This window comes from Macrotis lagotis, chromosome 1, assembly GCF_037893015.1.
Source record: "Macrotis lagotis isolate mMagLag1 chromosome 1, bilby.v1.9.chrom.fasta, whole genome shotgun sequence".
Classification (NCBI taxonomy): domain Eukaryota; kingdom Metazoa; phylum Chordata; class Mammalia; order Peramelemorphia; family Peramelidae; genus Macrotis; species Macrotis lagotis.
Genome location: NC_133658.1, coordinates 782,887,649 through 782,901,916, shown reverse-complemented (window position 1 = coordinate 782,901,916; position 14,268 = coordinate 782,887,649). Strand labels below are relative to the sequence as shown.

General features: G+C 37.2%; 1 protein-coding gene across 1 annotated transcript in view; it reads left to right on the top strand.

Moving 5' to 3' along the window:
• The first annotated feature begins 7,701 nt into the window (after positions 1 to 7,701).
• SLC35F2 (solute carrier family 35 member F2) overlaps positions 7,702 to 14,268 on the top strand; it is a 68,077-nt gene continuing 61,510 nt past the window's right edge. The window contains exon 1 of the mRNA XM_074216611.1: positions 7,702 to 7,895. Within this exon, the coding sequence (XP_074072712.1) occupies positions 7,792 to 7,895 (104 nt within the window). The 5' untranslated portion in view covers positions 7,702 to 7,791. The remainder of the gene's footprint in view (positions 7,896 to 14,268) is intronic.

The window sequence follows — 14,268 nt, the reverse complement described above, 5'->3', positions numbered from 1 at the left end:
GCAGTTAAATAATATAGTTAGTTCATTATCTGGACTAAAATATCACTTCTATATGCACTCAGTTTTGCATGCCCAAAATTCTCAAGTGCTTACCTACTTACTTTTTGATAAGAGCACTTTTTAGAGGTACTTCTTTACTTCCTAAACATCCAAACCTCTTTCCTTTGTACTACTGCTTGGCAAAGTTTCAAAAGCACTCCAGTGTTGCAGCATTAATGTTATCTACTTGCTGCATCTATAAAGTAATGAGACTGATTTTTCTACAGGAAAAAAATACCATGATTTATTCCTTTCACTTTTCATATATTATTGAACTTGCTTCCTTCCCTTTATTTCAATTCCCCCACCCCTTGACATTAAAAGCAGAACACTTTATTATTCCTCTTTGAGGTGATGTGCTGCTACTAAATCCTATTCTGACCTCAGACATATACTAACTAAATGCATTGAATAAATCACTTAACTTCTGTCTGACTCAGTTTACTCAAACTGTAAAAATGGCATTAAAAATAGCACTTGATCTTTGACTAAGATCAAATGAGATTTTTTAAAAATTTTTTTTGCAAGGCAAATGGGGTTAAGTGGCTTGCCCAAGGCCACATAGCTAGGTAATTATTAAGTGTCTGAGACCGGATTTGAACCCAGGTACTCCTGACTCCAGGGCCAGTGCTTCCACTGCACCACCTAGCCACCCCACAAATGACATATTTTTAAAGCATTCAACACAATGCCTGGCTCATAGAAGATTCTTGATAAATGCTTGTTTCTTCCCTCCTTCCTTTTTTCTTCCTGTTTTTCTTCATTCCTTCTCTCTCTCTCTCTCTCTCTCTCTCTCTCTCTCTCTCTCTCTCTCTCTCTCCCCCTTTCTTCCTCCCAATATTTTATGTTAGCATGTAAATGAATCTCTGTTCTCAAATGTTAGAACAAAATTTTTAAAAATGGAAAGAATAAAATGTGTATACTGATATTAAAAACAACTGAACTGGAAAACAGATCAAGGAGAAATAATTTAAGAATTATTTCTTTAACTTCCTGAAAAGCATGAGAGTATGGTGATAAATGTTGAAATCTGTAGATGTTCCTGCCTCCAGTGGCCACAGTTTCCCTGCTGCTTTGTGTATACATATGAAGAATCACACTATCTCCCTCTTCTACCCTCCTTGCCTTCTCTTTTCTCCCTTTTGGGAGCGCCATAAAATTTTTGCTATTTTGGGGGAATATCCCAGTCTCCTTTTCTGATCTCCTATTAGCTTCTCTCTTGCCAAGCTGAAAAGAAATACAAATCTCCTGATCTATCTGGTCATTCCAAGACATAATGGAAGATTGCTACAGAAGCACAGATAAGCAGGATAGTTTTGAAAGTAACATGTGGAATTTATTACATACTTTAAAAAATTATATGAAATGATTCATAATTTTATTGTTGGAAGATTGTGCTCTGCTCTGCATATAGAAATACTCTTTTGTTATTTAAATTTAGAGTAAGAGAAAGAAAAGGACAAAGAAATGAGAGGAATTAACAACTGTTTAGTTATGTTGGGGAAGTAAGAAAAGGGAATCAAGCATGATTGTGAGGTGGTAAACTGAGGTAATTGGAAGCAAGGTGGTCCCTTCAACAGTAGGGAAGTTCAGGAGAGGGGAACAATTGGGGGCAAAAAGATAATGAGATATCACCTGATATCCCTTCACTAGGACACATGTGTCCATAAACATGGAGTATAATAGAGAAATTAGGATTTGACATAATAGATCCAGGAATCAATTGCATAGAGATAATAGTTGTTAATCAAGTTGATGAGTTCTCTAAGATTTTGTGTTATGTATATTTGTTGTTCAGATCTTTCAGTCATGTCTGACACTTTACAACCTTGATTGAGGGTTTCTTGACAAAGATTCTGGAGGGGTTTGCTGTTTCCTTCTCTAATTCATTTTATAGATGAGGAAACTGAGGCAATTAGGGTTAAATGACTTGCCCAGAATTACACAGCTAATAAGTATTTGAGGCCAGATTTGAACTCTCAAAGATGAGTTTTTCTGAATCCAGACTGGTGCCCCAACCACTGCACCACCTAGTTGCTCTAATATATGTTAATAAATAAATAATTATTATGCAAATAGACCTTTAGGGGCAAGATAAATGTTTTATTTAAATGATTAATTGCATTTTTATGTATGTATGCATATATCATTTTAATTCAATTCATTAAACATTTATTAAGTGTCAACTATGTGTCAGACACTGTACTAAGTACTGGAGCTGCAAATAAGAAAAAGAAAGATAAATATTTAACATAATTATATAAGTATAATATTTACCTGATTATTTGCTATCTTGGGGTAGAGGGATGGAAGGAAGGGAGGGAGAAAAATGTGGAACTCAAAATCTTACAAAGAAATGAATATTGAAACTATCTTTACATATAATTGAAAAAAGTTTTAAATATAGTTGAAAAAAAAAGAAAGATAGTCCCTGTTCTCAAGGAACTTACAACTTATTGAGGGTATACAACACAGAAAAGGAAGCTGGAAAGCAGGGTAGGTAGAAGAAGGGTTGGAGAAAGTAGAGAGGACCCCATGTGTGTTCTGTGGAGTTCAAATGAAGCAGAGCTACTGACGGAAAGTGAAAACTGATCTGAAATTTGCTTTATAGAGATAAAGGTAAGCTTTGGGAGAAGTTTTGGGAGAAGTTCCCCAGAGGGAAAAGGAATGTCTGAGGGAGTTGGGAATGTATTGAGTTTTCTTGCTTTTTAGAATTCAAACCAAGTATAATCATAAAAAACTATCCTTTCTGTTAGACTATGATATATTTTGTTCCTTTTCATGGTACTGATCTCTAATTTTGGATGTAGCTAAGTATCAGGATGCAGTATCATTTATTTTTGAATAAAATAGAATATCTGGTCATGATGTTTTTAAAGAGAAACAGCCAGGTAGTGCAGTGAGGTTCCAGTGGGTCTGGAATCAGAAAGACCTGAGTTTCAGATTTGAACTCAGACATATTAACTGTGTGATACTGTAAGTCCCTTAATCCACTGGAAAAGGAAATGGCAAACCACTGTAGTATTTTTGCCATGAAAACACCATGGAGTGTATAGTCTATGAGATCATGAAGCGATGGCATGACTGACAACAGAAATCTTTTATTTAGAAGGGACATTATTATTATTATTATTATTATTATTTTTTTTTATGAATGTGTTATCTGTCCATTTTCAAAGAGGGACTGATGATGTCATGTAATGATAGATATCTTGATTTGAGCATGAATTGGATTTAGGTAAGGCAGAGTTGCAAAAAAGTAAACAATTTCACTTTCTCTTCCAGAGTCATTGAAATCTAGTGGCAGGGCAAAAGTCAAAGGTGACTGGTGATGGTCCAGGATGCAATAGATGACGTTTCATCTTTGATGTCTGACCAAACTCTCCGCAATGGTGCTTCAGCTGCCTTCATGGTTGTTGGAACAAACTATTCTTATCTGCCCATTTTGCCAGGGGAAGTCTTCACATACTTGGAATTGACACTCTGCTAACTCGCAAATGGTTTGAGGCCTGTGGTTATCCTCAGCCTGGTTTAGAGCTTATGAATGGATTACCAAGGTGTCCCTGTTGTGCATTCTATAGCTTCTTGGAACCACAAGTTAAGGTTGAATGCCAGTTAGATATCAAAGGTGGATGAGCACCTGAAAAGACTCAGCAAGCTCTCATACTAAGGTTCTAGTCCTTGAATAACCTATACATGAATGCATAGCAATCATCATACTTCTTTGGTAAATCTTATAGTAATTTGGTACTACATTTATATGGCATATATTCATACTCAATAAATGATTGGTTGTTTGATGACCTTGTTATTACTTACCTTTTCTTGAGTGAGATAGTTTCAAGGATCTGATTTATCAGCATAAGATCTGTCCTTTCAGTTGATGCAAAGTACAATTTCTTCATTGTGTTCTTGTCTGATTTTCATTCATGTCCTTCCTCTATCAAAGCCCTGAAGACTTTCTCTATCATTCTGAAAGATTTCTAATATTATCAATGTGAATACTCCTTCAATGATTCAATCCATTCATGCCCTCTCAACCTGTGAAACTTTTGGCTATGCCTTTCTGTAAGTTCTAAGCGAGTATACTCAAGGTGCTAGGGACTTTCCTCTTTACATGGATATTGGTGGACCATGTAAGTTGTCCGTTGGTTGTCCAAGACTCTTACCACATGACCTGCCTGCCTTTTTTCCTGATAGTTTATTTCTTTAATGATACCATATCACTTTTCTTGGCAATATGGTGCAGTATAGATGTATCTATCACATGCCTCCTATTACCCTTTCAGTAACCCTGAACTTTAATTCTCTGGAGATTGTGAAATTCTGTGACTTACAGCCATGTAGCATCAACAGAAATATTTTTTTTGGGGGGGGAGAAGATTTCATGCCACCTATAACTTGGCAGATGAATACAAGTCAGAGACTTAAGCGAGTTTCCTTGGATTACATAGCTAGTAAATGTTAGAGGAGAAATTTGAACCTGGGTCTACCTAGTTCTAGGTCTACCTAGATTATACATTTTTGAGTCTCTGCAGTCTTTAAAAAGGAGTTGCAGTTTTCCAAAGACAATCTATTCTATTCTCCTCCTATTCAATTCCAGGTGCAGTTCATCGTTCAATATTTCTAAGATATATTTATTGATGGGCAAGCTGTATGGTATATTCATCCAAGAATATAGCATGATCTGGAAAGTAGGCATTCCCCTAATAAAAGAATAAATCAAATGAATTTCTCTAAACAAAAATGTCTCATAAGCACAGAATAATATTGATTTGTTCTCCTTTTTGGATACATGCATCACTTTCCTGAAAGCCTTAAATAAGTCTGTATTTTTGATTCTGTTGTTGTTGTTGATTGGTACCTTATGTACTTAGGACAATTCAGATTAAAAAAAAGAACAGGTTTATTCTGAGTAGGATTCTTCAAACTCTATCATGGTGAGCCTCTAGTGGTGACAGGTATATTTACCAGAATGATAGCAATAGATTTGTTTTAAACACAGACTTTCAATAGTCTCTTTAAAAAAATCAACATAAGTTTTCATTACACTTTAAAAGTTCAAATTCATAGGGTATATCATTATACGTGTATTTCAATTAACTTAAACATTAATCATTGGATACAGAAATTTTGAATACTTATATCCATTGCTTCCCTTATTCTTTCCCTCATTGTTTTTCTTCCATTTGCACATTTGATTTCTTTTCAATTAAAAGAGATACAAATTAGTTAATATATTTTTATCTTGGTGTTCAGATATGACTCACATAGTAATCATAAATTTCCAACTTGTCAAAATTATGCATAGTTAAAATTATAACCTTGAATTTCTTGATTAGTGTCTTGAAAAATCATAATGTATCCTTAATGGATGCATGAACCTTTCATCATTCTATGTTATATCAGTGATACAGATTTATGTTTCTTACTAATAGCTGCAACTCTGGAACTTTTTTCTTTTTTCAAAACCTATTACAAACAATAGAGATGAAAAGGATTGTCACAGAATCTTTCCCAAAGGAACATTATTCACACACAAAGCCTTGTTTTAGCAGTTGACTCTCATAAACTTTTCTTTTTATACCATTAAAGCCTAAATTATTTTTGCAACATTTTTACTTTCAATAAAAAATCATGGATAGATGCCCAGAAACCCACTCAAAGTATTTTAATCCTGATGCTAAAATAATGCAGGCCGATCAATATTCATCTGTAGGGGATGACCTCATTTTGGAGTGATGTTGGGGCAGTGTTAAAGTTCTTGCCAGTATTTAAGTTCCCTGTTAAATAGTTTGGTGTAAAAGAAAGAACATGGGACCTGCAATCAGAAGACCTGAGGTCAGCTTTCAGCTGTGTCACTTAACAGTTGGGTAACCTGGAGCAAGTCACTGAACTTCAGGTTTGTAATGGATAAAACTGTGATAAAAATAATTGTATTACTTATCCTACAGAGTTGTGAGGAAAATACTTTGGAAACCTTTCTGTATCACACAAATAAGTGTAAGCTACTCTCACTGTTTTTAAAAAGAATATTTTTAGAAAACATAATCATCAAAATGGTATTGCATGTACAGTTTTAAGGAACTGCATACATTTGTCACTATTTCCTCTTTTCACTAAATAAAGGTTTACATTTTAGAGGCTGTTATAGAAAGAAGCTTAAATCAGAGGTCAGATGACCTATATTCAAGTCCTGTTGCTTTCACTTCAATATGTCATATTTGCTTTACAGTTATATGTAAAAGGTATTATTTATTAGGATATGAAGTTAACTCTCTTCAAACCCACCTACTTTCAATCTTGACATTTTTATGTTTTTATGTTAATATAAACATGTAATAGTGATAATTCTCTTTGCATGATATTAGAAAGTCATAAATTTTTTTATTCCACTTGATTATTTTTGAGAGGAATTTTGGACTGATAGGGTGTTTATTTTATATCTTTTGTAAAAAAGTTTAATGTTTTTTAAAAAAACTAACAATGTCACTTTCAATAACCTTTCTCCATCAAAAATAAAATCAAAAATAAAAATAACAGTCATTAAAAAACAAAAATCTGACACATTGACCATATCTGCACATTTCACACTTGTACTCTACCACAGAAAAGAGAGGTACACTTCATTATCAATAAGGAACGTCTCTTTTCAAGGTTTAGTTAAAATATAATTTCTTATTGGAAGTCTCTTTGGAGTTGCCAACCTCTTTAAATCTTGGCAAACTTCTTTGAATTCATCATAGTTTTAATCATTCCAGCAGTGGGGGTGGGGAAGAATAGTAAAAACAAACAAACCAAAAAAACCCCAGATCTGATCTTTATCTCCCAAGTGCTTTTTTTTTTCCTTAGAGAAGCAGAGGGAAGTCATGCTTCCTTCTCAAGGTACACAATGTTTTGAAATAATAACATGAAAGAGAAGGAAGGGTTGATCCATAAGCTCCAGGCACCAGTTCCAAGAGGTCTGATATTGCTTTCAATTTCTCCTCAGCACATGGTTTCAACTAATGGAGTGGCAGAGGGACAGGGCATCCCAGAATTGGTGCCAACCAGCAGAGTTGGCAAACTTACTATGTTTTTATGCTGTCACAGCTTGCTGCAACTCCGAATAATAAAGGACCAACTAAAGCAGGTCCAAGAAGGAAGGAAATGCACCATGTCTCACACAACAGAGCAATGTTCTTGCTTTTCTTTTATACACGTTCAACAGTATTTTGAAATGAAAATTACACAGGTCCAAAGGCGTTTTAGTTCTTCTCTGAGGAAGATGCAGCTTGAAAATAAATCTGAGAGGAGTTTGGAAGATACCAAGGAGGGGCAGATTCCTTAAAAGAATGTCCAGGGATCTGCTAGCTCTCTGCAATCTGCTGAGGGAATAATTTTTAAAAAAATCATATCTTATTTATTGTCATAATAGTCATAAAAACATGAAATGCACACAAGTGCTCAGAACCCACTGCCCATGAGAACAAGTTCCCTCCTCTCTGCCTTCCTTTTGTGTTCTTTGCACCCCATAACTGCCAGTGTTATAATTTGCAAATGGATTGTCTGGCTCTGCTCTCCCGATTGTTAATGATTTGCTGCAGAAGGAGCAAGACAGAGGAGAGCCAGAAAGAGGAGGATTCCACGGCTGGAGAGGAGTCTGATCCAGCTGCACCTAAGGACCGCCTCCTCCTTTCCGCGGCCAGCAGGCACATTTTGGTTGGAGACACCACGGAGCCACACTAGAAGAGGCCGAGGCAGATCGGGCACATGGAGGCGGCGAGCCCACAAGCCCCACGCTCCGCGGAAGCGCCGGGGCTTCCTCGCCATTTCATGAGCCTCTTGCTCAGGATCAAAGAAAAACTGTTCACCTGGTGAGTAGAGAGAGCCGGCTACCGGGCTGCTGCTTGGGGGGGGGGGGGGGGGGAGGCGGGGAGGGACCGAGCCACCAGAGGAGTCAGCCACGTGTCCCCAATTTCTGATTGGGGAGCAGGAGATGCCAAAGCTAAAGCTTGGAGGCACCCGAAACCTACAACCCAAAATCGGTGTCTGTGTGTGTGTGTGTGTGTGTGTGTGTGTGTGTTGGGGGTCGTTTTGGGACCATCTCTCAGCTCCACCTTGTCTCTCCGGCTCTCTGTCTCCCTCTCTCACCTTAAAAGTGTCTATCTGTATTCTGGATGATTTGGGGAGAAAGACTCGAAGTTCTTGAGAGCAGGGACTAATACATAATACCTTACTTTTATTTCAATAATTTTGATACTTTAGTGGTAAGCACAGGTCTTGCAGAAGCCAGGTCCGCTGACGCCCCCCCGACTCCAGCGTCCATCCTCTAGGGCGCTACAATGTAACTTGTTAGTTTTTCTTTTGAGGACCCGGGTTTGCAGCGAGGACAGGAACTTCTGGGCGCCCACGAGCGCTGATAGGCTCAGAAGGTGAGCTGGGCAGGTGGGACCGACTCCTGCCTGCCTCTGACTGGCTACTCGGCTCCAGTCCGTTTCCTTAAAGGTCCTAGGGAGGCAGCTGACGCGTTCTTGAGAGGAATCTGCCTTTCCTTGTGGGAGCAAACCTGTCCGACTGCTCCTCCAGAACCGGCGTAGGCAGGAGGGAAGGGCGGTCCCCTAAATCTACCCAGGCAAGACTAGACTCCAGGCTTCTCTGCCTTTTGTGTCTCCTAGCACAATGCTCTCTTTTAGCGAATGGGTTGACTAGAGAGCGGGCTTATTGATTTGAGAAAGCCCCGGGTGTTTTCCGTGGCTTTGAAAAAGGCAGAGAGACACCCTGGAAGGGTAAGCGACCAAAGTGACAGTATGTTGTATTGATTTGCCTAATCATTTAAAAGAGGGAAAATATGCAAATGGTTGCTAGTTTTCATAGCTACGATGTTTTTCAAAGAAGAGCATGACGACAGGGAGGTGATGCCATGCCACGCCATGCACATGAATTGAGGGTGCTGTGCCCCTCACTTTACCCTCTGGAGCCAGATATGAAACGGGAAAACTAGAGATGGTCCTGATTGCAAGACAATCAGTGTTAAATGACTTTCTGAGACCTTATTTGAACTCAGGTTCTTCCGACTTCAAGGCTGGTACTCTACCCATTGTGCCATCTAGCTGCCCAAGTTTTGTAGGTATGAAAGTCCTGAATAATTTAGTTCCAGGCTGTCACATCTTGTTTTGGTCAGTGAGGATAGTTGGCATTTCACCCAGAGGATCTCTAAACCCTAGCAAAAGAGGCTATTAAATTACTTCTTGAAGATAGATGGCTTTGAAATGAAAAAAAAAAATTCTAAATTTCAAATTGGCTTGAGGCCTCATTTCTGGATAAATCACTTTACCTCTTTGGACCTCAGTTTCCTTATCTGGAAAATGACGTTAAATAGCCCTTCCAACTCTAGTATTATGATTCTAATATCCTGTAGTGTAAGGAACATAAACAACTCAACTTCATTTTCTACTAAGTTATCTAGAGCACTGAAGAGTTTAATTTGACTTGCCTTTGGCTGAATCCAAGGCTGCCTCTTGAAGTCAGAATGCCACTCTGATCATTGGTGTTATTGTTGTTTAGTCATTGCAATTTCTTTCTCCAGCTCATTTTATATGAGGCAACTGAGGCAAAGAAGGTTAAGGGACTTGCCAAGAATAAAGCAGTAAGATTTGAACTAAGAAAGATGGTTTTTCCTAACTCCAGGCCAAGTACTGCATCACTTAACCATTGTCATCACATGTATTTAGTGCCCTTTCCCCTGGCCTCTCACAGTACTTTGCTCCTATATCTCTTATAGGGTTTATCACATTATTATTATTGCAGTATATTACAATAATTTGTATTCCACTTTTCCACTAAATTTAGATTCCTGGAGGGCAAAAATGACTCCTCTTGGATTTTTTTATAAGCTCCTGGTCTGAACCTCTCTCTCTCTCTCTCTCTCTCTCTCTTTTCTGAACCTCTCTTGCCTCTAACACAGTATCCTGGTAGGTATCCTGGTGCTCCTCCCTTCCCTGCTCCCCCATATTGTAATAGGTAGGGAGTATAATTTTTCTTTTATCCCTCCAACATCTAAAGCCAAATTCACTAAATATTTATTAAAAGAATAAAGAATTGAGAATGTTGAAGTGAACTGTAAGGCTAACTAGGCCTGAAATTGCTTCTTAATTCTTTCTCCTTCTCCTTAAGTTGCTAAGTCTTGTGAATTCCACCTTTGAAATAACTCTCTCATCTTCTCCCATCAGTTTGCATAACCATGATCCTAATGCAGGCCCTAATCATCTCTTGACTGAACAGTTTCAAATACCTCTTAATTGAACACCCTTCTTCTAATCTCTTGAATCCTTTAAACCATAGCCAAAAATTTGTCTCTGCTTTAAGAAACTTCTATTGTTCCTTCTTTCCTCTAGAATAAAACATTGAAAGTTTTTCACAATTTAGCTCTAGTCCACAATGACTACTTTTTAAAAATTATTTATTCATTGATTTATTTTATTTTTTATTGTTATTTATTTTATTTACTTTTTAAAAAAAATTTATTTAAGACAATGGGGTTAAATGACTTGCCCAAGGTCAGACAGCTAGGCAATTATTAAGTGTCTGAGACTGGATTTGAACACCTGACTCCGGTGCTTTATCTGCTGCACCATCTAGCTGCCCCATTACTTTTCATGATCTATTTTACAGCCAGACTAACCAAATTGGATTCCTTATTGATATCATTCCATCTTTCCCTCATACTTGGAGTGGATTTTCATAGGATCATAGAAAACTGAAAGGGTCTTGTCACTCTGCCTTTTTATATCCTTAGCTTCCAGTAGTGTTAAATTCATCTCACTCCATGTTCTGCCTCTCTGCTTTTGTGCTGGCATTGTTTTGTGCCTGGAAAGCACTCCCTGGCCACTTCCACTTTACAGAATCTTCAACTTTTTTTAAGATACATCTCAAGCACATCCTGCTGTATTGTGATTTTAAATGAGGTTCGGATTCGTTCCTGCAAATGACACTCTCCCTGACACTCATAAAAAATGAAAGTATTTTAATTACACAACACAAGGAGTAGATTGATTACAATAACATCCAATACAGCAACTAATACATTAAAGACAATGGGTTAGTAATACTATAATCAAAGTAGAAGAAAAATATAAAGATAACATCACCAATTCGGGGGAGCACCAACTCTGAACAGTCCGTGGCTGGGGGGACCCCAAGTTCTTGTCTAGCCTTTCTGTTAAGTCCCGGTTTGGGAAAGAAAGGAAGAAAGAAGGAAAGAGAGAAAGAAAGAGAGAGAGAGAGAGAGAGAGAGAGAGAGAGAAAGAGAAAGAGAGAAAGAAAAGTCCCAGGCAGACTCAATTCTCCATGGGTGAGATTCCCGCCAATGCTTGGAGCCTCAGAATATTTATCAGTGGAGAACAGAGAAGGCTAGATGCTAATTTAGTTGTTCCTTTAACAGTAATATGGGAGCAATTTGAAGACTTCACGGAAATGCCATAGGGAGCTGGAAGATTTTACTTTGAATAAGGTCAATACTGTGAGAATAGCCAGTTCTCCCCAGTACTACCTGTGTATTCCAAGGAGTGGCTGGCTCCTGGAGTCTTTGGAATGCGGCCAAATCACCAATGGAATGTCTGGGGGGGGGGGGGAGGTAAATTCGTGAGGAAGGCACATCCTCATACAGGCTCTAGAGAATTTACTTATAAGAAAACTTCATTTTCTTATTCACCTGCTAAAAGTGGCTTTCTCTGATCCTTTCAGTTCTCACTTGTTCAGAAGTTTTAGTCATGTCCAACACTTCATGACCCCATCTTGGGTTTTCTTTTTCCTTTTTTTTTAGGTTTTTGTTTTTGTTTTTGTTTTTTTTGCAAGGCAAATGGGGTTAAGTGGCTTGCCCAAGGCCACACAGCTAGGTAATTATTGTCTGAGACCAGATTTGAACCTAGGTACTCCTGACTCCAAGGCTGGTGCTTTTATCCACTACGCCACCTAGGCGCCCCTTGGGTTTTCTTGACAAAGATACTGGAGTGGTTTTCCATTCCCTTCTTCAGATCATTTTACAGATGAACAAACTGAGAGTTAAGTGACTTGTCCAGGGTCAAATATCCAGTGTCTTTGAACTCAGGTCTTTCTGATTTCAGATTCAGCACTCCACATCCTGCACCACTTAGCTACCCCGCCTTCCTCACTTTAAGTTCCATATATATATATATATATATACATATATGTATATATATATATACATATATGTATATATATATACATATATATGTATATATATACTTAAATATATTATTTTATATATATCAATATCATATATTTATTCTATACATACTTTTTCAGTGTTGTGCAATAAAAAAAAATCTCTTGCCCCAAAGTCAGGATATTGGTTTACATTCTCTATCTTTAACTTTTACTACCTGTGTGACCTTGGATAAATCTCTTCAGTTTCTTATCTATAAAATAAAAATTAGACTGGAAATCAGCTAAGGACCCTTCCAGTTTGTATTGTCTTCCCTAATCAAATGTAAACTTAAATTAAGGAAGAAAATGGAAGAAAAAGCCCAACAGAGTTAAGAAAAATTGGAAAATGAAATGAGAATGATGCAAGAAAATTATGAAAAATAATTAGTAGCATGGTTAAAGAGGCATAAAAAACACTGAAGAAAATATCTCCTTAAAAATAAAATTGGTCTAAGGGTAAAAGATGGAGCAACTAGATGGTGCTGTAGAAGACTGGGAGTCAGGAAGACTCATCTTCCAGAGTTCAAATCTGGCTTCAGATACTCACTAGCTATGTTACTTGGGCAAGTCCGTTAACCCTGTTTGCTTCATTTTCCTCAGTTGTGAAATGAAGGAAATGGAAAACTACTTCAGTACATTTGCTAAGAAAACCTCAAATAAACTCATGAAGAGCTGAATATGACTGAAACAACTGAACAACAAGAATAAATGGTAAAAGAGGTTTAAAAACTCACTGAAGGAAAGAATTCCTTAAAAAGAAAATAATTCTTTAAAAATTAGAATTAGGGGGTGGCTAGGTGGCGTAGTGGATAAAGCACTGGCCCTGGAGTCAGGAGTACCTGGGTTCAAATCCAGTCTTAGACACTTAATAATTACCTTGCTGTGTGGCCTTGGGCAAGCCACTTAACCCCATTTGCCTTGCAAAAACCAAAAAAAAAAATTAGAATTAGGCAAATGGAAGCTAATGATTCCATGAAACTTCAAGAAACAGTAAATCAAAGTCAAAAAAGCAGAAGAAAATGTGAAATATCTCAGTGGACTAACAACTGGTCTAGAAAAGAGATTGAGAAGTATTTTAAAGGCTTTTGAACTATCAATTTCATGGTATATGAAAATTATGGAATACTATTGCTCTATAAGAAATCATGAATTGTCAGACTCTAGAGAAGCATGGAAAGAATTACATGAATTGATGCTGAGTGAAGGGAGCAGAACCAAGAGAACATTAGCAACAACATTGTGAATTGATCAGCTATGTTGGATGCAGCTTCTCTCAGCATATCAGAGATTTAGAACAACCCTGGGAGACCTATGATGGACAACGCCATGCATATCCAGAGGAAAACAAAACAAAAAACCCCACAGAATCTAAATGGATATCACTTTGTAAAACCTTGTCTTATATTTTTTTCCTTCCTATTCCATGGTTTTCTTTCTTTTCCCTTAGTCCTAATTCTTCATATACAGAATGACTAATATGTAAAAATAGTAACCACAAATGAGCATGTATAACTTTTATTAGATTGCTCATTACTATGTTGTGTAACTTCTAAATATGCAAGAGGAAAAACTTTCATAACATGTAATTGGAAAAATAAGATATTAATTAAAAAAGAATTATTGGACTATCTAAAAGCCATGATTAAAAAAAAGTTTAGCTATCATATTTCAAGAAATTATCAAAGTAAATGTTCCCACTATCCTAGAATCAGATGGTAAAGTAGAAATTGAAAGAATCCACCAATCACCTTCTGAAAAAGATTCTAAAATGAAAAGTCCCAGGAATATTATAGTCAAATTCCAGAACTCCCAGGCGAAGAAGAAAATATTATTTGTGTGTGTGTGTGTGTGTGTGTGTGTGTGTGTGTGTGTTTTCAGTCTGTGTTCTGATACCATCAGCTGAGAAGGTTCATATGAATATTATCAGTATCTTTCCATGCAGAAATACATGCAGTTTGTCATCATTATTAAGTTCCTCATAATTTACTCTTCTTGTCCACCCGCTCTATGCTTCCCCTGAGT